The sequence below is a fragment of the Colletotrichum scovillei genome (genome assembly GCF_011075155.1).
Source record: "Colletotrichum scovillei strain TJNH1 chromosome Unknown Contig00011, whole genome shotgun sequence".
NCBI lineage: Eukaryota > Fungi > Ascomycota > Sordariomycetes > Glomerellales > Glomerellaceae > Colletotrichum > Colletotrichum scovillei.
In genome coordinates, this window is record NW_023336269.1 from 2,556,496 (window position 1) to 2,581,891 (window position 25,396).

At 54.8% G+C, this 25,396-nt stretch overlaps 6 protein-coding genes across 6 annotated transcripts; 3 read left to right on the plus strand and 3 right to left on the minus strand.

The window, feature by feature from the left end:
- Nucleotides 1–920: 920 nt before the first annotated feature.
- Nucleotides 921–3,559, plus strand: HER10_EVM0013172 (putative mixed-linked glucanase; the record flags this gene model as incomplete). Its single annotated transcript, XM_035482536.1, has 8 exons — nucleotides 921–1,015; nucleotides 1,110–1,306; nucleotides 1,443–1,536; nucleotides 1,597–1,672; nucleotides 1,772–2,044; nucleotides 2,102–2,217; nucleotides 2,278–2,724; nucleotides 2,785–3,559. The coding sequence occupies 8 exons, from the start codon at nucleotides 921–923 to the stop codon at nucleotides 3,557–3,559; spliced, it is 2,073 nt and encodes a 690-aa protein (XP_035327458.1).
- A 277-nt stretch (nucleotides 3,560–3,836) lies between these two features.
- Nucleotides 3,837–4,898, minus strand: HER10_EVM0001017 (calcineurin-like phosphoesterase; the record flags this gene model as incomplete). The annotated part of the gene is made up of 3 exons (XM_035470781.1): nucleotides 3,837–4,205; nucleotides 4,296–4,607; nucleotides 4,689–4,898. The coding sequence occupies 3 exons, from the start codon at nucleotides 4,896–4,898 to the stop codon at nucleotides 3,837–3,839; spliced, it is 891 nt and encodes a 296-aa protein (XP_035326518.1).
- Nucleotides 4,899–5,531: 633 nt separating this feature from the next.
- Nucleotides 5,532–8,659, plus strand: HER10_EVM0004055 (uncharacterized protein). The gene is made up of 4 exons (XM_035473712.1): nucleotides 5,532–5,972; nucleotides 6,032–8,036; nucleotides 8,091–8,154; nucleotides 8,210–8,659. Exons 1-4 carry the CDS (start codon nucleotides 5,873–5,875, stop codon nucleotides 8,237–8,239), a joined length of 2,199 nt encoding a protein of 732 aa, XP_035326748.1. The 5' UTR covers nucleotides 5,532–5,872; the 3' UTR covers nucleotides 8,240–8,659.
- A 34-nt stretch (nucleotides 8,660–8,693) lies between these two features.
- HER10_EVM0000478 (SH3 domain-containing protein) lies at nucleotides 8,694–13,027 on the plus strand. The gene is made up of 6 exons (XM_035470258.1): nucleotides 8,694–10,198; nucleotides 10,277–10,501; nucleotides 10,577–11,559; nucleotides 11,623–11,713; nucleotides 11,790–12,485; nucleotides 12,598–13,027. The coding sequence occupies exons 1-6, from the start codon at nucleotides 9,982–9,984 to the stop codon at nucleotides 12,846–12,848; spliced, it is 2,463 nt and encodes an 820-aa protein (XP_035326457.1). The 5' UTR covers nucleotides 8,694–9,981; the 3' UTR covers nucleotides 12,849–13,027.
- Nucleotides 13,028–15,279: 2,252 nt separating this feature from the next.
- HER10_EVM0009114 (transporter Avl9) lies at nucleotides 15,280–18,076 on the minus strand (the record flags this gene model as incomplete). The annotated part of the gene is made up of 4 exons (XM_035478613.1): nucleotides 15,280–16,822; nucleotides 17,031–17,251; nucleotides 17,307–17,733; nucleotides 17,847–18,076. 4 exons carry the CDS (start codon nucleotides 18,074–18,076, stop codon nucleotides 15,280–15,282), a joined length of 2,421 nt encoding a protein of 806 aa, XP_035327120.1.
- A 3,182-nt stretch (nucleotides 18,077–21,258) lies between these two features.
- Nucleotides 21,259–24,873, minus strand: HER10_EVM0001069 (uncharacterized protein). The gene is made up of 6 exons (XM_035470830.1): nucleotides 23,028–24,873; nucleotides 22,811–22,940; nucleotides 22,595–22,738; nucleotides 22,180–22,536; nucleotides 21,862–22,124; nucleotides 21,259–21,802 (listed from the first exon to the last, which is right to left on the minus strand). Exons 1-6 carry the CDS (start codon nucleotides 23,129–23,131, stop codon nucleotides 21,727–21,729), a joined length of 1,074 nt encoding a protein of 357 aa, XP_035326521.1. The 5' UTR covers nucleotides 23,132–24,873; the 3' UTR covers nucleotides 21,259–21,726.
- Nucleotides 24,874–25,396: the final 523 nt, after the last annotated feature.

The window sequence follows — 25,396 nt, forward strand, 5'->3', positions numbered from 1 at the left end:
TTTATGGATGGGTAAGAGGAAGGCGACTTTTTGAGCGAAGCTAGCGATGCTTGCATTCCTCTTGTTTCCCTTCTTTCTCTCGTCAAACTTGCTCTGCGTGCTCTGCTTTTCTCTTTTTTGGAGTGGATACCGCGCGGTTGGGTTTCTCGAAATGGATTATCTGCGTATTGGATTCTCTGTCGACTCCCACCAGACCGGTCTAGCTTTCTTGTCCTTTTTAGTTCTCTGTCTCTCCGATTAGGTGTAGCCTGTTGAACTCACGCTCTCCTCTGAGGCTCTGAGGAGCCGCGCTTTGTGGAGAAGCAAACGTCACCTGTTCTAAATGGGCCTGCTTTGAGGAGGCTGGGAGGGAGATGGATCTCGAGCATCCCCAAGGCTTGGGTCCTCGGACAGGCCCTTGGCCAGACGGCGGTTCGAGCAGTGGCATTCCTGGCCGGACGTGAGGGCTGCGATGATGGTGGTGTGGTCCTCACGTGGAGGAGGGCAGACTTGTGAATCCATTCGTCGAGGTTCGCATCTTTTGGTGATTCTGTACCTGGATCAGTCGCAAGGGAGACGTTGACGAGCAAAGGGTTATAAGGAAACTACACCCCTCTCTCTGAAGGGTCTCATGACATCTGGTTTCTGTTCGATCATCGAAACTGAGTCGTGGCGTTTGCTCTCTCGCTCTCCTTCTCTCTATCTCTCTCTCCGTTTATCTGAATCAACCAGAGTCTCTCGTTGACGTGTGTATGCCCATCGGTTTTCGATCATCGATCGCTGACGCACCCGACCTCTCTCGCTCTATTCAAGTCTTAGGGCGGTCACTTATACACTCTCTTCAATCCGGTAACGCGACAGTAAGGACAGCAAAAATCGTGCAGAAGACACGAAAGAGGGTGTAAAGGAACATTAGGAGAAGAAGAGAAAGAGAAGCCAACATGGCGTACAGCTTATCGCAGTCGTACTTCGGCGCGAACCTGATTTCAGACTTCAACTTTATCAACTATGCCGACCCATCCAACGGCTTCGTAAGGTACGTCTTTCCTACCTAACTCACAGACATCGGCCTCAAGCCCGTTTGTTTCTTTGAGCAGAGTTGGACATGAATGAATTGACGGCAAAGATAGGTACCAAAGCCAGCCTGACGCCCTCGCAAAGGGCCTCTACTTCATCGACCCGGACACGCAGGCCGTGACGCTGGGCGTGGACAACAAGAACACGTACGGCCTCAGCGACGGACGGCCGAGTTTGAGGCTGGAGAGCAAGAGACAGTATAACCATGGCCTGTTTATCGGCGATTTCGCGCACATGCCGCCATCGGTTTGTGGGTTGTGGCCTGCGTGTAAGTTCGTTCTTCTTGGGTGGTTTTCATCTTTGCCGAGTTTTGAGAGGAGTCGGACTCGTTGAAGGTGTATCAAATCACCTTTCTGGGCTCACTGGCTGACAATGAATCTGGATAGTCTGGATGTATGGACCGGACTGGCCTACAAGCGGAGAAATTGACATCATCGAGGGCGCGAACCAGGCTACGAAGAACATCCTTTCCGGACACACGTGAGTCTTGTCACTCTTTCATGCCTTATCTAAAAGTCTGGTTTAACGCGATGAATCTAGTACATCAGGATGCCGTATCCCAGACTCTCCCGCCGCCGCCGGCCAACCTCTCCTCCTCGACTGCGAAAGCCCAGGTGTATGTAGTCTCCTCAATGGAGCCCCCGGCCCCATTTCGATTCATCGTTTGGTGACGTGTGACTGTGTTCTGCCTTGCTGACAATACACCAAAAATTAGACCACCAACAACGCCGGCTGCAACTACCTTCCACCAGCCTCGGACACGCACACCTACGGAGACGCCTTCAACGCCGTCGGCGGCGGCGTCTACGCGCTTGAGTGGACCTCGGAGGCCATCAGTATCTGGCACTGGCCGCGACAGAGCATCCCCGATGATATTATTGCCAAGAACCCGGATCCGTCCGGTTGGGGCCTGCCGTCTGCGCTGTTTGGGACGTCGTCGTGTGATGTAGACACATACTTTAAGGATATGAGTATTGTGATTCAGACGGTATGTTTCGCGAAGTTGTGTAGGTACGTGGCAGATTACGCTGACTATGAGATATAGAACTTCTGCGGTGATTATGCTGCCAACATCTGGGGCAAGGACGGGGATACCTGTAATCAGCGGGCGCCGACGTGCGTTGAGTACGTGGCAAACAACCCTACCGCATTCGCAAACGCGTAAGTCATTGAACCCCTCAAGAATGGACGTTAGGATTCTGACAAGAAACCGAAAATCAGGTACTGGGAAGTCAACTACATCGACGTCTACGAACAAGGCCTCGCCACGAACACCACCGCCAGCCCGTCCGAGCCGACGACAACGACAACGGTCCAGACCACATCGACAATCTACACTACGGTACCGAACCCTGCCACTATCGTGACGAGTTTCACGCAAAACGGTACCGTCATCGTGTCCACCGCCACAATGCAGGCCTCCCAAGTCTCGTCCGTCGTCCTGTCCACCGTCGTGGGACCGACCGCCACGGCACCCCCCAGCCCCTCGACGGACCCCGTAGTCCCAGGGCGCGAGCCGGCGACGATCGGGGAGTACGCGTACCTCGGCTGCTTCGGCTCCGGGACCGGGTTCCAGAGCTTCTTGCTCAAGGCCTCGGCGGCGGATATGACGCTCGGCAAGTGTATTGATCTCTGCAGACCTGGGAAATACGCCGGTGTCCGCGAAAGGTAACGTCCCGAACCCTCTTCTCATATAAAACCTCTCTCACTAACACGTCCCCTTCCCAGCGAATGCTTCTGCGCAGACGACCTCGACCCAGACACCAGAGCAACAACAGACCGCGCCCTCTGCAACAGCCCCTGTCCAGGAAACAACACCCAGCTCTGCGGCGGCACCACAAGCACCCCGGCCACAAAGCCAAAGCGCGACACCCTCCCGCCGTCCTTCTCCTCGAACCCCCATCGCCGCCTCATGCACCTCCACCTCCACCGCCGCGCCGCGCCCTCCACCTACCTCTTGTCAGTTTACGCCCGCCTCACGGACGAAGTACCCCCCAACGCCCCGCCCCTGGGCGACCCGGAACCCCATACCCCGTCCACATCGACGCTCGTCACGACGGTGACATACACCACCGTCTGCGCCACCGACGCGGCGCGCCTGACGCCCGCGGAGCATTGTACCACGATCCTGGTACCGGGTTGCAACAAGTACTGCGGCGGTGACGGGATGCAGCCCGCGGCCGTGAGCGTACCGATGACGACGACGGTGGCTTCGTGCGCCGGGTGTGGTGCCGACGGCGCGGACCGTGTGACACTGACGGTGCCGTTTTTGGTGCTTGCGGTGCCGGGCACCGGAGCCGGGGCCGGTGTCGGGACGTCGACGGGGTATTGGCCCACTGGATCGGTGACGGGTGCGGCGGCGACCCCGCCTGTGACCGGGAGACCCACTCCGTCGATGGTGTCTGTTAGTGCGGCGGCGTCCGTGGCGGAGGTGAACTTTGGGTGGGCTGTTGGGTTGGGGGTCGCTATTGCGGTTGTACGATTCGCGTTGATGTTTTTCTGATGAAGTGGTCCCAGGGGCTTGACGTCGAAAAGACGGTACGAATCGGTGGGCTGGTTCCCGGTGCATATTGGCGGCGCATTTGGTCTCTCTCTTTCTTACTTCTTTCTATCTTTCTCTTTGGTTTCTTTCGTTGGTTTTTGCTCCACCACGTTCATTAGCATAGACATCGCCATGATACCACACCAGCGCAACGGGCGCATCGCCTCACTACATTATACGTAGTTATAGTCATACAAAAACTTTATGATATTAAGTCATTATCTTACTCTTTGTTTTATCACAGGTCCACTACTTCCACCGGATTCCCCAGCCGCCCCGTGTTGCCGTACATTTGCGCGGCGTTGACCATGAGACTGCTGGTGTTGCCGCCGGGCCCGACCATGAGCCACTTCCAGACGACGCCGTGGATGCCGTAGCCCAGGACGGCGAGAGCGTCCCGCCAGCCAGAGTGGGGGAAGAGGTCGCGGAAGAGACCTCGGGGCGGGCGAGACATGAGGGCCTCGTAGGCGCGCTGGCAGTCGTCAAAGTGGACGGTCTGGCGGCCGTGGCCCCAGTGCACATGGCCGAAGACGTGGAGTTTGGGGCGGACGCGCCAGACTTCTTGGAGGAGGGCTGGACAGCCTAGGTTGAGGTCTAGGTGGGTTTTCTTTTGATTTGTGTTAGATGAGGAAGTTTTCGCAGGTGGAGAGGATGAGATGAAGTGAAATGAGGTAAGATGAGATGAGATGAGACTTACTGGTGGGGTGTGAGTGATCAAAATGTCAGTGTCAATTGGAACCGTGTTGGTCCAGGGCGGTGATGAACAATCATATTGGAAAGCCATTTCTGAGCCGCCGCAGGTCGGGATATCAGGGGCACCGTAGATCTTCAAATGACGGCCACCCTTGAATTCCAGCGTGACGGCATCGCGGATGAGGTAGCGGATCCCCTTGAAATCGAGGCTCTTGCCGCGGTCTTCGGGCAGGCGGGCGCTGGGGTCGAAGAAGCTATCGTGGTTGCCGCATACGAGGATCTTGTGCTGATGAGGCTGAGCGGCGAGCCAGTCGAGCTGGGCCTGGATGTCGGCGACGGTACCGGCGTTGGTGAGGTCGCCGGCGTGGATGAGGAGGTCCCCCGGGGGGATGTCGACGTCTGTACGGTCGTGGGTGTCGGAGAGGCAGACGATGCGGATGGCGGGCTTGTCGCGGGGCGGGGTGAAGGGTCGGCCACGAAGGAAGAGGATTATGCTGTAGATGATTGAGACGAGGAGGTTTAGGGGTGAGAGAAGTATGGCGTCGATGAGGGTTAGGGGTTCCCAATCATTTTTGCGGCGGAGGCCGAGGGCTGTGAGGAGAGTCATTTGTAGATTGTGTCCGTCGGTGTCCCTGTTCGTGGGGGTATCGAGTAACGGGACGCAGGGGTTATGCGACTTCCATGGGAGCTGCTGTGCGAGGTGAGTGAGATTGGTGATATGAATTGAGGTGAGATACGGTGAGATGAGGTGAGGTGAGGTGAAGTGGTGTTGAGGTTGGCCGGACGGATCTTCACATGGGGCAGAGGGAGCTCCAAGCAGCTGCCAAAGCTGAAACCCCACCGATGACAGCACCAGCCAGCACATGTGCAATCCAATGACAATCCACCCGTCAGAAGTCAATCAGTAAGTGCATGTCGCCATGTCCACAGTGAGGTGGGCCGGCCGGCACCTGGCACGGCGGTTGTTCAGCTATGCTGGGGGCCAGAGGGGGGGGAGGGGAGTGGTGGAGGGGAAGGCCGGGGCAGCACGAGCCACGCCCCACCAGTGTCACTGCTACGGTGTTACAAGCCTACGAAGTACAACACCACTGGACCTTTCCCAGCGACACGGCAGCGCCAATCCATGTTTGGTGTAGCGGTGGTGGGATCGACTGGTGGGCACCAGGTACTTCGTAGAGGTATTGAGGGGCTAGAGCTTGTTCCCTGAAAATTGAGCTCCCCGGCCAAGTCGGGGCCCTGCGCGGTGACGTGACGGTTCCCTCAGTCCCGCCAGCCAGCCAAATGCCCAAGCTCCTCTCTCTCCTTCGGTTCATCTAAAAAACCTGCCAAGCGAGACATCACCGTCATTACTTTCAGCCACTTGGCTAACATTCTCGCCCTTGGCTTTAAGACCATCGCGAACCCTACTACCTTTTCCCTTATCGTGATCCCGTCAATCTCGAGCATCTGGATAGCTCTCATATCTTGTCTCAAAGTGCATCCCATCTCTACAATCCAGACCTCCTAACCTGCACACATACCATCCGTGCTCGAGCTCCCGACGACTGATCTCTTGGGACGATCTCGCGGCCCGCAGCAGCCATGGCGACTCTTCGCGACCTTTACAGCGATGAGAAGACCAAGGGTCTAGACACCAACTTTGGCGTCGACTATGTCATCAACTACAAGATCCCGCAAGAGGGTGAGTCCCCCTTTTGCCTCTGCTCATCACTACGAAAACTGACCCATTACTTCATTCAGACCGCGCCAGTGCCGAAGCTTCCTTCGTCCAGCTAATCGAAGCCTTGACCCATGTCGGCCTGACCACCGAGGTCCGGAGAGGCGACAAGAGCTCCGTCCTCGTCTTTATCAAGATCGCCGACAAGTTCCTCGCCGACCAGGTCTACCGATCCAGACTGCAAGACTGGCTACAGGGCGCTCGAACCAACACTGCCGACAAGGACCTCTCCCAGGCTCTCCGTGACGAGCCAGTCTCTGACGCCGAGCGCCTGCGTCTCGTCTACCTGCTCATGGTGAAGCCCAAGAACGAGGGTGGAGCCGGCATCACCCCCGAGTCCGGCAAGTGGAAGCACGTCGCCAGCATCTTCCCCCTCCACAACCACTCCTTCAACCGCCAGTGGATCAAGAGGGTGAGCACAAAGGGACAGACGGACGAGAACGACCTCGATGAGATTCGCGATAAGTTCGGCGAGAGCGTCGCCTTCTACTTTGCCTTTATGCAGACCTACTTCAAGTTCCTCGTCGTCCCCGCCGCCGCCGGCTTTGGTGCTTGGATGTTCCTTGGCCAGTTCTCCTGGCTCTATGCTCTCGTCAGTTGCCTGTGGTCCGTCATCTTCTTCGAGTTCTGGAAGCAGAGGGAAGTCGACCTCGCCGTGCAGTGGGGCGTTCGCGGCGTCTCCAACATCCAGCACCCTCGGCCGCAGTTCGAGTTTGAGCGTCAGGCCGAGGACCCCATCACCGGAGAGCCTGTCAAGATTTACTCGCCCATCAAGCGTCTGCAGACGCAGCTTCTCCAGATCCCCTTCGCGGCAGCGTGCATCGTGGTGCTAGGCACGCTAATCGTGACCTGCAACTCGCTGGAAATCTTCATCAACGAAGTGTACAACGGGCCTTTCCAATCCTACTTGGCCTTCCTCCCAACCGTCATTCTGGTTGTCATGACTCCCACCTTCTCTACCGTGCTCACAAAGTTCGCGACGAGACTGACCGAGATGGAAAACTACGAAACAATTGACGCACACCATGCAGCCCTGGTTCAGAAGGAGTTCGTTCTCAACTTTCTGACCTCCTACATGGCCTTGTTCTTCACCACCTTTGTCTACCTGCCCTTCGGCGACCATCTCACTCCTTACCTCGACTTCTGGCGGACGACTGCGCAGAAGATCACCCCCAAGGACGTCAACTTCCAGACTCAGGAGTTTTCCATCAACCCCGAGAGAATCAGCAAGCAAATGTTCTATTTCACCGTCACCGCCCAGGTCGTCAACTTTGCCACCGAGGTCATTGTACCGTACGTCAAGCGTCAGGTGTTCCAGGAGGTCAGGGAGGTGCAGTCAAAGATGTCCAAGGAAGACAGCGCCGCCAAGATCAAGGACCAGCCGGAAGAGGCCGCCTTCTTGGAGCGGGTGAGGAACGAAGCTGAGCTTGAGACCTACGATGTTACTGGAGACTACAGAGAGATGGTCATCCAGTTCGGTTACCTCTCTCTCTTCTCCGTGGCCTGGCCCTTGACAGCTTGCTGCTTCCTCGTAAACAACTGGGTCGAGATGAGATCGGACGCTGTCAAGATTGCCATTAGCAGCAGACGGCCGATTCCATGGCGCGCCGACTCGATCGGGCCCTGGCTCAACGCCCTGGGCTTCTTGTCTTGGTTGGGTAGCATCACCAGCGCCTCGATTGTATTCCTGTGCAGATCCGCTGGCAAGGGCGATGGACCTCGCGGCACCCCTGGAAGTATTCAGGCATGGGGTCTCCTCCTCAGCATCCTCCTCTCGGAACACTTCTACTTTGGCGCTCAGTTCGTCGTTCGCCTCGTTATGAAGAAGCTGGATAGCCCCGGGTTGCAGAGGGAGAAGAAGGAACGTTTCATGATGAAGAAGAGACTGCTCGAGGAGAACCTCGGCCAAGGCGTTTCGGACCAGGCTGCCACTCCGGGTATCGAGAAGACGGAGATGATCACCATGCAGGCTCTTGAGGATGAGGCTCGCAGGATCTCGACTCAAGGCCACGGAGGCGCCGAGGAAGCGTAAGTTGATGTTCGAGCCCTTGACGTCGAAGATTTAAGCTGATGGTTTAACAGGTTCTGGCTTCGCCAACGTGGCATGGCCGAGACCATCCAGATTGGACGCAATCTAATTTCTCAGGTAAGTCACTGTATACTTGAACCGTCACTGCCACCTTCTGACATGAGATCATCAGAGCATCTCCGGAAATACAACTAAAGCGTAGAGGTCCGCCATTAACAGTTGATGAAAGGACGGATCGGTGGATAAGAAACAAAGTATACACACAACCCCTTATTGACGAGAATATGAGTTATGCCTGTTCTGGCGTGTATTGCTAGCGAAAATATTTAATCGGGGTATTCCGAAAAGCTGCGGGTTATTTGCTGTCTGTAATCGGGCGTTTGTTTCGGTCAAAATAAGAGTTAGGCAGCCAACCCCTTGCATGTTCATGTGTTCGGTGAAGAAAGATGGAGCAACTGTGTTGCGGTAGTCGGTGGCCACAATAGGTGACCGACGGGGAAGTTGAGATAAGGTATGCTATCTACCTCACTTAACTCAGTAATGCCTCATAATGAGAGGGCAGATGACCACTTAAAACAAACTGCGCACCGGGCGAGGCAGATCGGGAGGCTTAAACAACTGGGCGTCGACTCGTGCAATGATCCAAATGCTTGTTAGAGCCTCTTTACTCTAAGAGGTTACGTCGATGGGCTTGTATTGAACTGCGCCTCTGCGCTAGCTGTGTTGGACCTCGTGGCTGCAGCGTTCATCTGATGAGCCTACCGCAGTACGTGAGTACCTACAGGCTACCTACCAGTGCTACCTTGACTTCTTTGCTTATTTAGTGATAGTACGTACCGACATTGTGGACTTGATCGCTTACAACCCCCTACCAAACGTCCCTCTTCCCTCAATACTTCACCAGCAAACTCCGTCACGCCCGCGACATTCCTTTCGCTTGAGCAACACCAATCGCGGAGCCAGCTTGAGGAATGTGCCACGCCGATGAAGCCAAACGGGTCTGCCTGGGGGAGTTCTGAAGGCTAGCAGCGACAGCTCAGCAGCCCTACCTCGGATCCAAGACGCCAGAACGCCTCCTCCTCCACCTTTTGGCGCTTCTCCTCCACACCCCTCCTCCACGTTGGAACATGCAGCAGACATGTCGACACTCTTTTCATCGCCCGCCATGTCGATCTCCTCGCGAGACTAGCCTGATACCGGGGCGAGGTTCACCTGCATTCGCTTGCAAAGGTGGGCGCAACTGCACCGCACCGCCTTGCCTACTTGTCACTCATGTCAACTCTCCAGACCTGAACTGGGACTGGAAGTGCGGAGGCGTTCCGAGAAGCAAGCCACGCCCGTTGGCTACCGGTCCTCTTGTGCCTCGCTCTCTCTATCTCTCAAGTGACAGATTGACGGACGGCTCAGAGGCGCGCTTCGTGTCTCGGGAGAGAGAGTCTGACATGCGGTGCGCCCTGCATCTGCCTACCTTGCCCGCCAGCCGCCCATCTCCAATCCCGTCCCGTCCTTGTGTGCCATACCATGCCCATCTATCCTGCGGCCTGGAGCTGGCCCTGTTTTTGTGGTGGTGACTCTGAGCGAAGCCGACTAATTGATCTGCTCAGCTCAGCTTAGTAGTTTTCCTACAGCCTTGTCCTATCCTAACCTGCCATCCTCTTTGCATTTCCTCTCTCTTCTCCCTTCTCTTTTTCTCACATTTTCTGCCAAGATCTATTCTGCAAAGGTTCTGTGATTGTGAACCCCCAAAAAACCCTTGGCGATTGCGCAAGTTCAGAACTAAACTTACTATTCGGATGACCCTCTGCCAGCTTGTCGCGCTGGCTTAGCCCATCGTGTACCTTTAACCAACCAGACCGACGACTCCACCTAAAACCCCGCCGCCGGGAGACCGAGACCAGACGGCCACCGACCGTCAAAGGACTTACGGGCCCCCTTTTGCCGACCATGGACGTCGTGAAGGACTTGGTGACAGGGCCCTTTGAGGAGGTCGTGGAGAAGGGGACCGTTGCGCTCGGGAACGCGGGCGACGACCGGGACATGCTCTCCGAGAGCCAGAAGCTGGTCAAGGGCGCCGAGCGCATCCTCAAGATTATTGAGCCGCTGTGCTTGCGCCACTTGGAGGAGTCTGGCGTCAACTTTATAGATGCGCTCAAAGATGATAGTATGATGATCTCCGTTTCCTTATTTCTTCTTCTTACATATGGTGACGGTGTTAACTAACTTCGTGTTATCCATGTAGACGAGATCGCCGACTACAGGTCCCAGATGACTGACATGATATGGGACTTTGAAGACGTAATCGATGCAGACACGTATGAAAAGGAAAAGTATGTCGAGCTACGGGAGCTCTGCAAGAGGGCCGGCCTCCGGACGGGAGAGATCTTGAAGAGGATGAGGTTGGAGCCGGCGCCGCGGGAGCAGCCTCCCATTCCAATTATCGCGACATCGCCACCGGCTACACACGGTAACTATAGCCATTGCCCCCATGAAATCAAAGATGGAAAATCATGCAGCTGACCAAGGATTCGCTGGACGCTAGAGACCCAAGACCAAGGCCACGGAAGTCTGCCTACGTCCCACGAGGGACATCATTTCCAGCCATATGAAGAGCAACACGCACCACCTGAGCCAGAGTCAAGAGTCAGGGAGGAGGTAATCGAGCTACAACCGCCGCCTCCTCCACCGACAAACCCGTGGAGTATAGGAGCAAGCCCCATGATCGAGACGGGACTGGAGGGACCAATGGGTGAGATGAACATTGAGCGCCGTCCGCCCGTCTCCATGAGCTCGCCCATCTCTGAGCCGGGTAGCCCGAAGAACATGAGCAGACTCTCGCACGGCTCAGATCACCGGCTCGAGATCCCCACCGACCGCGTCCTCTCGGAAGAAGACCGGTACCACCAAATGAGCCCGCAGGACCTCACGCGATCCCCGGTATCGATGACGGATAGAAATCACCCTCTCGTCTCGCGAGGCCGAGCTTCGTCGACGACACTGGGTATCGTCACGGAAGACCAGACGCAGACGCCGCGGAACGTGAACGGAGGTCACTCCCCGCGGCCCCACCGGCACTCGCAGACCAGCTCCATGTACTCGCACGCCTCACGGCAGCGCTCCCAGGAATCCCTCCACGATTCCGTATTCGACGGCGGTGGCGGCAGGAGGAACTCGGGCGCCATCAGCCCCTCCATGACGGAGCACCGCGCCTCCACGTCCTCGGCCCATGACGGGGGCCGGCTCAGCCCGACGTCGAGACCGCCCATCATCCCGCCCAACTTTCCGCCCGGCGTCCACGAGGGCATCGAGAAGGTGCCGCTGGTCATGAGCGACGGCGAGGGGCTCATTCCCGTCGAGTCGGAGTCGTCTTCTTCGCAGGGGAGGGAGGCGGCGCTTCAGGTCTCGTCCCGGCCAAAGGATTGTAATATCGGGTTGAGCAGCTCGTTTTATTTATATAAAGGCTTCTGCGAGGGTGCGAAGGAGGTTACGCGCGGAGGTCTCGGCGTGAAGAAGGTTAAGAAACCGGTGAGTAGCCAGCGTCCACCCCTTTTCTCTTTGTAGTATACCGGTGTTGACTTTCATTACCAGGGATTCTCTGGTGCTCACGAAGTCGCCAAATGCTCGAGCTGCTCCTACGAGCTCGACTTCAAACAGGTCGAGAACGACGTCAACAACGCCGGTACGTACTCAACACTACATCTTGATATCTGACTTGATCCAAGGGATAGGTGAACTAACACAGTGACAACCTCCAGAGGAAGCAAACCACACCTCCAACAAAATCTCCTACCGCCCTCGCTTCCTCCAGAAATCCCACGTCGCCACCAAACGCGCAGACGAGTTCCTCTACGGCTGCGTCTTCTGCGTCCACGCCCAGCGCACCCTCGAAGAGTGCGACGCCACAGTCTTCTTCAGCCAGAAGAAGCTCTTCGAGCACCTCGCCCGGCACCCGCGCCCCCTGCCCCAAGTACCCGGCATCACCGTCGTGGAGACCTCGGAAACGACGGGCGGAGGGGAGGTGCCGCTCCACCTGCGCAACAACTACGACCTGCACTTCCGCGCCCCGCCGCGGCCCTCGCGCATCGAGGGCCGCCAGCTCGAGCTCGCGCAGCTGCCGACCGCGACGGCGACGCAGACGGTCAAGAGGATGTACGGGATGCGGCTGCTGTACGACAACACGCCCGGGTTCGAGCTGGCTAACGGGGCGAGGTTGAGCGGGGTGGAGTTCCCGGCGAAGTATAACGGGGAGTGGGTGATGGGGTGGCACGAGGGGAATTTCGGGTCCGCGCCGCTGGATGTGCTCAAGTTGGAGGCGCCGCCCAAGGCGGAGATCCGCGCGGACACGGCGAGTAACATCTCGGCTGTGGCGAGGTGGAAGTTTGCGCCCAGGCCGAAGGATGGTGGGGATTGGTTGAAGTTTGATCAGGGGGAGAGGATCACCAATATCAGCTGTGAGTCTTTTTTTCTTCTTCTTCTCCTTCTCTTCCCCTTTCTTTTCCTTCATTTTCCTGGTTATGTGTTTCCATGGCGTGTATCTTCAGTCGGCTTACACGAGAGATCTAGGGGCATGGCAAGATCACTGGTGCTGGTCCGGCACCAACGCAAAGGGCGTCTGGGGCATCTTCCCGCAGACCTTTATCGACGCCGCCTCGATCCGCGAGGTCTCGGACAGGTCGAGCATCTCGAGCGGGGAGCGGAGGAAGTCCGGGACGGCGGGCTTCTTTGAGCGGTTCTCTTCCGGCAGGAAGGCGTCGAGGCAGTCGAGCGTTGGGCACGTCATGGTCTCGTCTGGGCCGCGGCCTTCGGTTGTGTGAAGGGGAAGGATAGGTGCTTGGGTTGAATCGGACGACTTTTGTGATTTGGCGATGCGGTGGAGGTTTTCTTTTGTTTGTTTCTTTGAATGACGATACCTTTCTGGATTTGTTTTTAGGAGTTTTCAATACCCAGTAACGATTGAAAGATGAAATGGCCATTTGGCGTCACCGAGAAAAGACGCCCTGCTTTGCGTACCTTGTCTCAAATCCTGTGATCAATAATCCATGTGAGCCTTGGGTTTGAGAAACTTAAGGCTTGACAACGCATCTACGATATACTCGCCCTATCTCTGATCTTGATAGGTTCAGAGCTTAGACAAGTGGGATGGATCTCTTGGAAGCATCGTTCCTACTTAGACTGGAGTAAGTCCTTGCCAGCCAGGCGGAAGCTTTCTCGATCGAATATTGAAATATACTCAGAGTTCAAATCGCGACGGCTACCCCTTCCTTATCTATAGACATGGACAAAACTCCTCGGCACTTTGCTCAAGCAAGGATATCTTCATCTCCAGCTTACGTCTTTGCCACACCCGTCTGTGAAATTGGAAGCTGACACTATGAAACGTTCTACTCATTGCAACTTCTCTTCGGCCTCGGTAAAGGGCGATATCTGTCACCTCACGGTCAGCGGAAGTGGAAGATAAGGAAGGGAGAAGAGATTAGGAGATCAATGTCGAGGAAAGAGAACATGAGACTTTGACCTGGTAGGTACCCCATCTTCAAACAATTCCAGAAACTGTACCACTATAAAGAGCGACCTCGCAGAAACAATCTTTGAAATTTGGTCAAACGACAAGCCTGTCGAGGAGGGACGGTCCCGTACCCGTAGCGTAATGGTTCCCCATGGTTTAAGTGACGAATCTGCAGGCTGTCTGACGAAGCGATCAGGAACAATGACCGACGAGACCTGCCGTTTCGTAGAGTTGGGTAGACGGGATTTATTCGGGTATGAATATTTTGCCACGGAGGAAGCTGCACGCGTAGAACCAGATTCCACTTCTCCGTTCTGATAACTGGCAAGATTTCTAGATAGCACTTGATGGATATTACTCATTTCCCATTTCGCAAGATGAGTAGAAAGGAAAAGTCCATCGGAGCAAGACAGAAAAGCGTGAATTCCCAGAGCTCTTCTCTTGGATTACCTGGTCATGACTTAGCAAGTTTGACAGGCGCGCATAGGTCGACTTATATACAGTCGACGAAGCAGGCACCTCCAGCCCTTACCGCCGCCACGAGTATATAATCAAGTAAAAGTAACAAAGCAATGTCTCACACCAGGCGCATGGCATCAGCAGGGATCCTTTGTTCTCGAAGACGGCTAAGACTGGAGATGGTTCTCCATAGCTTGAGACGTCTCTATAATCTTCCTGTGCCTCGCGGTGATATCAGTTTACCTTGCTTCTATGTTTAGCAACTCCACCTCGGGCCAACAAACCCTCTACTCAGCGTTAAGCATCCCCAATATATTCCGAGACTAATACTCTTCCATGTGCCAAGAGTATAGAAAGGCTAGAGCGTGTAACAACTACCTCGTCTCCTGAACTTCTCCTTCTTATGAAATGAGTGCGCTCTGGAACAGCATCTAAGCCTGAGACTCGACTGGACGGCAAAATGCAAGTTGACCGCCCTCGCGCAGAAGCTTTCCGGATCGCGATTTGCGGCCCTGATATCAGCCTTGCCATTGACAAAGCTTTTATAGCACTCCCCGTTGACTACAGATAAGTAAGTCCCCGTCAGACCTCGGCGAATCCCCGTGGCACTTTGTAGGTCATCATTGTTTCTAGCGCGAGGCACGAAAGTTTCCCGGACCAAGACTTACATCTCATTAATAGACGCAAGGAGAGGACAAAGTGTCCCGAGACACCCCGCCTCATGTACGCTCAAGTCACGAATTGAAACAGAACGCAATCACACATCATTATGAACCGCATTCTTTCTCATTGAGTTCATCCATTCCGATCTGTACCATCCCCTCCTCGCCCCCCAGCCATCTCCCTCCAACACACCCCAACCGTAGTACATCGGTCAAATCCCAAGTAGCGCCCCCCTAAAACCCATCAAAGGCCGTTAATCGAACTTTCTCAATCTCTTCTGCATGTAAAAAAATATATAATGATTAAAAGCTACAGGTTTGGTGACAAAACCAAGATAACCAGGTTGACGTTCTTCATGCGCGCGCCAGATTTCCAATCCGACCCTGGCATCGGGACCCCCCCCTTTCCAACAAATGCTTCGCTATGCTTGATACTTCTGTACACACTCTGTACTGTGATGATTTCTTTTTTTTCCCTGCAGGAATTTGTGTGTGTGTGTTGTGCTGTAGTTGATATTTCTCCACGCCCCCATGTCCCAATCATTCCCCATTATCATCTCGGCCTGCTGATACTCCTTATGCTTTCATTCTTTTTCTTCATAGGTGTGCGGTTCCTCCTCATGGGCGATCATCACCCCAAGCCTTGGCCGCTTCAGCCGCAGCCTCCGCAGCAGCTGCCGTCGCCCTGGATTCCTCCACTTCGTCCTCCTCGTCGTCGCTCTCCTGCTGTGGCGGCTGTTGCGCCTTGGTCGGCAGAGTGCTCGGCGCCGCGGTGGCAGAACCTCCTCCCTTCTTCTCCTCTCCATCGGTCTCAGAAGCCACTGTCCGAATAGCACTGCTCTCCCCACCATTCAACTTGCCATCGGCCTCACCAGTCGTTTTGGAAGCCCCTACCGCTGTGGGCGGCACAGTCCCATCCTTCGACTCTGGTCTCGTGTGACCCGCCGGCGTCTCCGAATCAATCGACCCCGTCGAGAGAATCGACTCCGTATACGACCCCTGCGTCAGCGGCTGGAAATCATGCTTCTCGCCATGCGGCCTCTTATCATTGATCTCCGTGCCCGCAGACGAAGTCGACACCCGCGAGCCCGAGATTGAAGCAGAGTCCCTGTCGCCGTTCCCAGCCTTGCTGGCGTCCGTCTTGGACTTGCCCCATCCGCGGCCCCAGCCGTACCCTCCGCTGGTACTCGTAGTCGGGGACGTCACAGTGCTGTTCCCGCTGCCGCTGCCTCCACCCCATCCGGCCTTGCGCTTCTCGCCCGCCCAGGTGACCCACGAACTCACGTACGAACTAGCCTTGTTGCCGGAATTGCCCGGCGCTTTCGCGGCTGCTGCCCCCTCCGTCGCCGCAGCAGAGGCGGCGGGAGCACCGGCCTTTTCGGCCTCCGCGGCAGCAGCCTCCTGAGCCAGGCGCTGCTCCTCGGCCCTTTTCCTCTGCGCCTCGCGGAGCGCTTCCAGGTCGGAGTAGAATTTGTTGAACATGTTGGACGCCTTCTCCTTGCCCACGGCAAAGTTGCGTCCGAGGACTTCCTTGCCGACGGCGAGACGCTCGTCCAGGTGCATATCCTGGACCTGCTGAGCGATGCGGCGCTGCACGTCATCAATCGTAAGACCGCCGGCGCAGGGGTGCCGCGGCTCGACGACGTCAAAGAGGTGGGAATCCGTGTTGCCGTTCCAGATGCGGTGGTTTTCGGTGCGGGACCAGTATTCGATAAATTCGTTTCCGTAGTCGAGGGAAGGGTCGCCTTCAATATGCGGGAGGAGCGCACGCGGGTTGTTCGGGTGCGCATGGAGGTGGTTGCGGTATTTCACCGAAGAGACGAGAGATAATATGTACTCTTCGAACTGGAGGCGGATGAACTCCTCGCTGCCCACGTAGCCCATAGTGTTGGGACGCTGGGGGTTGGCTTCGTCCCAAGTGTCATTAACTACTTGGGTAATGTAGTCGATCCAACGGCGGTCGGCAGCTGACAGAGCCAGTGCGTTCTTGAGGGAGGAGGATGTAACATTGACGGTGTGCTCGTCAAGATTAATTAGAATATCGCTGTACCGGTCCCTCTGCTGCAAGAGGAGGGAATTCGTGCTGCCCACAATGTATGACTTGGTGCCGAAGTCGGCGAGTATGTCAAGTTGCTGCAGAGGAGTGTATGGACCAAACAAACTAAACATTGACGGTGTGCTCGTCAAGATTAATTAGAATATCGCTGTACCGGTCCCTCTGCTGCAAGAGGAGGGAATTCGTGCTGCCCACAATGTATGACTTGGTGCCGAAGTCGGCGAGTATGTCAAGTTGCTGCAGAGGAGTGTATGGACCAAACAAACTACCCTGTTGATGTTGTCAGTTCATGAGCCCTTAACATGGCAACCACAAACATACCTTGCCGAAAATCTGCAGGGGCAAGCCCATGTAAGTGAGCAAAGAGTTGCGATCGCTGGTCCGCAAGCTCGTAGGCCGCGCCAACCTCTTCTCGTAGTTGTTCAGCTCCGGGTCGGCGCAGTCAACGAGATTACGGATAAGTCCGGGTATCAGAGAAATAAGAGAAAACTGCATCATGCATAACCTTTCACATCGTGATCCGAAAAAAAGCATCTATGCTCATCGGTCAGCTTCCAGCAATCTACCACTTGACCAGGAGGAAACTCACCTTTGGCTGCAGCAAACAGCATTTGAACAGCATCAGCGTCTGCGACTTGAACTCGTGCACCAGCTCACGCAAGCTCATGCCGAGGTACTGATCGCGGCTCTCCTCCTCCGTCAAGAACCCGCGCTCCTTCTCCTCGGCCAGACTCTCCTGGAAGCGGCGGAGGATCTCCGTGTCGGTGAACTCGCGCTGCGCGAACCAGGCCTGCGTGACGACGCTGAGACGCTCGCGCATCATGCCAAAGTGCTGCGGCGTGTCGGCGATGACGACGACGGCTTTCTGCACCGTCGAGCGCGTGACGTCGGCGGGCCGGTTCAGGAGCTGCGAGGCATCGAGCTGCCGTGTACAGGATATGCCGAACAGGGACGTCGCAGGCCCTGTGGCGGTGGCCGGACGAAGGAGCGTAAAGTAGGAGAAATCCTCGCTTGATCTGGTCCGAGTCGTTAGCTTCTGGTCCAGCTCTGAGACGTAGATAGCAGCTGGGCTCCGAGGCAGAGCTCCCGGTCACCATCGGCGTCACAGTGGACACAGGTCGATACTCACAAGTGCGCACCATCGCTCAACGCCATGAAAGGCAGCAGCCCCCAGTCATACTCGACTGCCGGATCTGTGCCCTCCGCCGCGCCAAACCACATCTCAACTTCGGGTCCGCGGGCATGGTGGAAGTCGACAACCGTGACCAGCGGAATGAAGTCTGGCTTGGCCGGCGTTGAGGGTACCGTCAAGGGCGTAGCGGCGCCAGACGTCGGCGTCGCTACCTCGGGAGTATCCATGTTTCCCTCCTTTTTATCGTGTCTGCCTCTCTTCTGGGTGATGCCTTTCACCGACGAGGGGTGCACATGCGTCGAAACTGGTGTTTGTGTAAGAAACCAGGTCTGGGTTACTTCAGAAAACCGCCCAATTCCTTCGCGAATCCCCCAATCTGTGTTTGTAATTCGACTTCTTTGGCGCAATCAGGCCACTCCTACGACATTGCCATGTATTTCCTCGGTTCTGGGTCCTGATTCTTTCTCTTCCTTCACTTGTCCTCCTCGTGTGCGTCGCACGTCTCGTCCACCGTTTGCTTGCGTGGGTCAATCCTTTTCGGGGTACTGGTTGCCGCTTCGCTGGCAAAGCCTCGGGATGGGAGGTCTTTGTGTTGACGTTGAGATCTCTCGGGGCGGGCGCGCGAAAGTCGTCTTTGTGGTAAACTACCTAATTCGACCCCCAGAAAAGTCGAGGAGGGGTTGCGGGTTTCTGTTCTGACGTAGTATCGAGATTTCCCCGTCCACTCAAAAGGGTGCTAGGGTGAGACAAGCTGCCGGGAAAGCTGATCTACACAAGTCTCCAAGAGAGCAATTGGCGGGTTTCGGTTATCGTCCTCTATACGAAGAATTGGTCGTCAAGAGAAGTGTGACTCTCTCCCTGGGCCGTGGAATTATGTAGGGAAAGACAGGGCGTCTGCTTTCTATACCGCCTAGTCTCTTCGTCCCTCCTCGAGAATCGACCGGCAAGCTACCTGCCGGCGTCGCCAAGCAGAACTCGCAGAAAGCGGTGACGGGTTCGTCCCTCTCGAAAGAAGCGCGGTCGCGGGTGCGCGAATGGGGGCGTACGTGAGACTATGAGCTGGGAAAATCGGGTTGCACCGCTGTGCAGTTTGCCTCGGTGATTCGACCGCCGCCTCGTACTTGCACTGGCGAATTGGGGTACTGGGAATAGGGACGTTTGGTAGCAGCCGTAAGAACCTAGCGGTCGGTGGAGAAGGCCTTGCTAGCACGAAGTGTCGAATGGCATCAATAGCCCAGAAAGGGACAATTCGCCGCCTCCTTTCTTGGGGCGAGGACAGCTGAAGGCAAAGGAGGGCGTGAGTGGCAGACCGACGGGCGGAGGAGGGTAAAAGTTAAGGAAGATGGGAACCCGAGAGCTGAGGGGATAGAGAGACTCGAATGGCTCGCCCACCACACAGCACGGTTGTTCGCGGTGTGGGTTCGCGGTAGGCTTTGTATTGGACCGGAGGCGGGCAATGGTTCAAAATGAGACTGGGTTCGGGAGAGTGGGCATTGTGGATGAGTTGTTGGAATTAGTGCTAATGCACTACGGCAAAAAAGTATAGTAAAATACTTTATTACTACTTCCAGTCCAGTCTTTCCACTCTCATTGTAATTTCCTTGCCGTCCTGCCCCTTCGATTCTCATTTGCTCATCTGGCTTCTCTGTTTTGATTTTCTGCCCGCGTTTTATGAGAACGCTCTCATGCGGACACGGGACCCCTTAAAATAGAGCTAAATGTGTATCAGAGGTCCAGGCAAGTCAATTGTCGGGGATGGGCTGCAATTAAAAACGAACGACTCGTCCCACATTGAAAGAAAGCACGACAGGTTCAGGGGTTCGAGGTTCCAGCGATGTTCGAGAACAATGGGGGGGAGGAGGGGAAAAGAAAATAAGCAAGAACACGGGCTCAAGGAAAAAAGGCGACTACGGTAACCCCGCGTGCCCCCTGGTTCGAGAACAAATGTCCAAGTGTACGAAGCAAGATACGTTACTTTCTGGAAATGCACGCTGTCACGCACACCCATACATCTGCACTCAGCATCGTGACAAGTATATACTGATTAAAAGTTGATTGCCATCTTGAATCGTTCTTTGGCATTATGTTAGAGCCACAGAGTCTGGTTGGGAAACTCACAAGCCTTAGCATCGCAGAGACATCCAACACCCCTCGCTCTTAGTGAATATCATCGTCAGTCCTTGCTTGTCACAACAGATAAACCACGACAACAACAACAAACTGTTTCTCACCAAGAAGAAAGTAGCCAAGCAGGCCGTGTAGACACTCGTTATCTACCAGACTTTCAACATCCGTCTCAAAACCTCCCCCATCCCCTAACCAGCTTAGCGCCAAGGGCCGGACATCGACGTCTGTGGTCCGGTCGTGTGGTCCACCACAGACACGTCAACCATGCACCGAAGGGAAAAAGCACCGACCACGTCTCCATGGCACGTCCCATCAGTCAATCGATCACGATTTCACGACTCACAACTTTGCTTCTTCCCGCTACTTCGGTTCCCGTGCTACCCCTTCTCAAGGCGACTTCACTTTGAACTACGTGTGTGGTGTACCGGTATTACCTCAAGTGAACCTCTTCAAACACGACAGATAAATGGTGAGAGAAAGGTGGTGTGAACAAGGTACCAAAGAAACCAAACTTTGAGCCTGTAAATCAATAAACCTTTTTTGCCCCAGCAACATCGCAAAAGCCACCCATAAATGCCTACTACCTAGGTACTCGACTGAAAAGAAACCGGAGTCAACTCCTAGTCTCCTACCGGTGAACACTCCCCGTCCACGACCGACTACCTCGGCGAAAGCGACCAAAAAGTCGGAGAGGCAAAAACACCACGTCAACCCTTCCCTCCCTACCGAAAGCCCCAAACCTCATCTCACCTTAACCTCAAGCACCGCCAGCGTGTCCTGCATTGCATGAGATGGGATTTCTCCTCCTCCTCCTCTCTCCTGTCAAATCACCATCCCCCACCACCTTCTCACCGCGCGGAGTGTGCCGCCCGCCCGCCCCTTGAATCTCACCTTAGGTGTCACTTACCTATGTCTCCTTCTTCTGACTATCATGAAATGATTTTCCTTGCAGTCAGCACAAATGTCACAGTGAAACTTTTCGAGATAGAGTTCCGCTCCGTGTGACCATCCTAACTGCAGCGAATTGTGGCAAAATGGCAGCCACACTCTTGTATCATGTGGCTGAGGCAAAATGGTAAGCCACACATCCCGGGGCGGTTGTCTGTACGTACCTAGGACTCAACCACACCTCAAGCCACAATCGTCTCCAGGTAAGGTAGGTATCAGTGGTACCCTCTTGGGATCATCATTCGTTTGGGTCGCTTTGGTTGTCGTTAGGTAGAGGTATCACAAGCCCTGGCTATCCTCTGAAGGATTTCTTATGATTTTTTTCTTTCTTTTCGTTCTCTTCAGTTGCGATCTGCCGAGGCATTTTCTGCTATTACGCCCGAAATTCATCCATACCTCCAGTTTGCAAAGGGCATCCCATATTCAAGCGTCCCGGAGAGCGGCCGTCATCCTGATTGGTAAAGCAAGTCCTCGTAATCGGGGCCTCGAAGCCCATTGTCAGCTTGTCGCTATGCCCTATGCCGCGGACTTTATTCTAACAGAACCTGGAGACCCAGGAAAAGGAAACATTTGTTGGAACAAGATGATGAAAAAGAGAAAAACACCTCCAAGATGCATGCCATTCCTTTATATCGCGTATACTGTTGGCCCTTTGCATTGTCAACGTTACAATAACCGATCCCCTCTTCCGAACACCATGATTGCGTGCGAATGTACTGGAAACACGTGCCGTTCTGGTTTTGCGTGGTATCATAGCCCCCCTTCTCCTATTTATCCTCGCTCCGCCCCTGAACTCCCTCATCTATTGTGCGTTAAACTGCTCTTCCATCTGTTGCGCAGACGCATCCACGTTGTGGTAGTCGAGTATCTCGGAGTACCTGCAAAGAGTACTTTGTTAGCAAGTACTTCATGGAAACTTCAAATGATAGTGGCTTACATCATGATCTTCCACGTGTCTACGGGTAAATCAGCATCGTTGAAACTCCAATCGAACTTCTCCTCGGCGACAGGCTCGTCAGAGGGGTCGTGGTAGGGAGCAAGGTAGTCGTGCGAGAGCGCCTCAGTCGCCGTTATCCGCTTCTTGGGATCAAAGACCAGCATTCTCTCCAAGAGATCAATTGCGGAGGGGTCAGCGTTCTTGAACTTGTTCTTCAAGGGTTGCCTTTCGCGCTTGGGCAGGGACTTGACGAATCGGAGGGTCTGGGTCCGTGTCAGTAGGCAAAGTAATCATCGCTTCGGCTCTGCATCAACTCACGTTTTCACTGGCAATGCCGTTGATGACATCGTCGGGAGGAGTACCGAGGAGCTCGGTGATAATGGAGAACTGGTTGACGTGGTCCTTGCCGGGGAACAGAGGCTTGCCCTCCAACATCTCGGCGAAAATGCATCCCGCACTCCAGATGTCGACCTCAACGTCGTACTTTTGCCATGTGAGCATGATCTCGGGAGCGCGGTAATATCTCGTCGAGACGTAGCCAGTCATCTGGGGGTCTTGAATACGGGCGAGACCGAAGTCGCAAATCTTCAAGTCGCAGTTCTCGTTGACGAGAATGTTGCTGGGCTTCAAATCACGGTGGACTACACCAGCAGAGTGGACGTATTTCAGGCCGCGCTGTAAATCATGTCAATTCGGGTGTCGGAGAAGATTCCGGTGAGGGGGCGGGGCTTACCATGATCTGGTAAAGGAAATACTGAATGAACTGCTTTTCGAGAGGTCTGGAGGTGAGCAGTCTGTGCAAGTCGGTGCCGAGAAGCTCTGTGACGAAGTAGATATCCTCGAGAGGAGAAATGAAGATATCGCTAAGAGAGATGACCTAGGTGGATATCAGCGCACGTCGACTAGGCTGATTATGAAGAGAGGCAGGCAAAAGCGGGCTCAAACGTACGTTCTCATGTCTCAAGTGCTTGAGCAGCTTCAGCTCACGGTATGTTCGCTTGGCGAGAACGGGAGTGCTGAAGGGCTTCATAATCTTCTTGACGGCAACATTCTGGTTGGTAAGTTGGTCACGAGCGGAGCTGCAAGGGAAGAAGACGTGTCAGCCAGCACGGATAGATGGTCGCAACGAGCGCTCGTTGCGATGGATGGTATTTTCTCAGACTAACCAAACGAGACCGAAGGCTCCCATACCAACGGGTTGCAAGTCCGAGTACCTCGAGGTGATCTCAAAGGTAGTACCGAAAATTTGTGCTCTAACGAATTCGGCCATTTTCGTGTGATGGTCGATCTACCTGATCGAAGAGGATTGGGTTTTCGGATTGAGCGGCTGGAGGGGGGAGGAAGAGAGAGAGGGAGACCGATCGGGGAGGAGGATGGAAATTGGTCGTCGTGCGGCGGGGAGGATTAAAGAGTGATGAGGGGTGGTGGAGTAAAAAGACGACAGCCGGGAGATCGACGGGTCAAATTATGCTTCTGCTGACGGTTCTGCTGTGATGAGCGAGAGACAGGCTCGATGATCAGCTCGAATTTGGACGAGGTGAGGGAATTCGAAGGAGAGGTTTTGCAGTATGTGAGGTGTGCGATGGGCAGCTTTCCGTCTGGTCTGGCGCGTGTATGGAAAGGCAACAAGAGAGTGGGAGTCGGCTGGATTTGAAAGAGATGCAGCGACGGCGGGGGAGCGAGCTCAAGGATTTGTTGCGCGCTGGAGGGGTGGCTGTTCGGCGGGGCGGTCCTGGTCTTAGGCCTGGTTCTGGGACGTGGATTCTTGGGCTGGGAGGAGAAGGTCGCCCGCTGGCTGGTCGTAGACGGTAGACGGTGGACTGTGGCCGTATGGGACGTGGGACGTGGGACGGTGGGCGTGGGATGTGTGGGCGTGAGGGCGTGTGAGTTGCAAAAAGGGCAGCGGGGTAGGTGGAAGCGTGGGCAGCGAGTGAGCGCACGTCTCTTTCTCCGTTTTGTCCTCCGCTGTCGTTGGGGTACTTCGTACGTACGACTGGATTGCCTTCAGGTACCTGCTGCTGCGTCTCCTTCTCCTTTTGCTTCTGCTTCTGGGCCTTTTCTGGGATACCTTACGTGGTATGGGATCCGGAGCAACCTGAACAATGTGGCAACGGCATTAGCGAGACTTCTTTTCTTGCAAGGAAGCAAGCAGTACGCAGCACAGAGTACTGTAAATGGTAGCGAATGCAGCTAGGGGGCGACAGCAATAGCGGGACAAGAATCTGGTTTTTCTCCCCATCCTGGCCGCCCATGTTCTGTTCCTCCTCCTTCTTCATTCGCCGTTTCTTTGCCTATGCATATTCCGTTTTTTGCCCTTCTGTTGCTGTCGACTTTGGGTGCAAAGGGCGTCCAATTCCACAATTAACCATGCCGTAGACGGCGCAGGCGGTAGCATTGTAGTACAAGAACGGGGGAACTTTCGGTGCAAGGGGGAAGTATGATGACGAGAAACAGTAGGGGATGTTCAAAATATTCCCCGGGCAATGACATGCATGCTGTAACGAGGCTTCCTCACTTACAGAGTTGAAGTTCTCGGCGATGATCTTTTTGTATCTTTTGCAGTATTTCCCTCTTCTTTTGGTCTATCCAAAGCGGTTCGCTTTCTCTCTCTCTTTTTTTTCCCTGAGTCTCTTCGGGATCAAGTCCGGGCGCGAGAGCTCAAACCAAATGGTGGCCGTGGTGATGGGCGCAAGAGTGGCGGGCGCACGTGGGGAATGCAGGTAGCAAATCCGCACCAGTGTCGATCAGGTCGTCGTTCTCGTCTCTCGTTCGCTGCTGCGGTGAAGCTGAGGGTGCCGCTGGAGGGTGGATGCACAACAACACCTGTCGATAGATGGAGGCAAGGACGCGTATGAGACTTTCAGGAAGTGGCTCTGGTGTTGCTTCTCGAAATACCTTTGGATGTGGAAGTGAGCTTTGGGGGTAAGAGACAGATATATACTCAGAATCGACTCGGGATAGAAATGCGAGGAAGGGAAGAGTTAAGCAGTACACAGGAGCAATACTTGAAGGGGGAAAGTACTTTTCAATAATTCCTCCAAGGCGCGATTGAGTGAGTGGAAGAGAATGGGTATTTGGCGTAGGAAAGACATAGGGGAGAGGGGTGTGCACAATACGGCCAGAAGACGGAGAGTCAATGGCTAGGTAGCTCTGGAAGTGACATTGAATGCAGCGTGAAAGACGGAAGAGCTTGCACGGTAAGCGTCGGAGTGAAGACAAGACAGGGGTATCTGTATCTTGCTCTACCCCCGGCCCTGTTTTCCTGTCCAATAATGTATCAAGGCAGGCGGGTTACGGATGAATGTTACTGGCGGGGAGGGGTGTTTCTCTGTTGAACCGAGAACTTGCAGGCGGTAACGGTGCCTTCCATGTACAAGACGGGCACAGTGGATGGGAAGGCCCGGGCAAGGTCAGGTAATAAGCAGGCTACATATGTATGTGTACAGACTACAGAAGGTCTAACTGGACAGAAGGGCAGTTTAGATGGGGACGGCAACTATGCCAGGTACTAAGGTAAGGTACTGAAATGTGCACA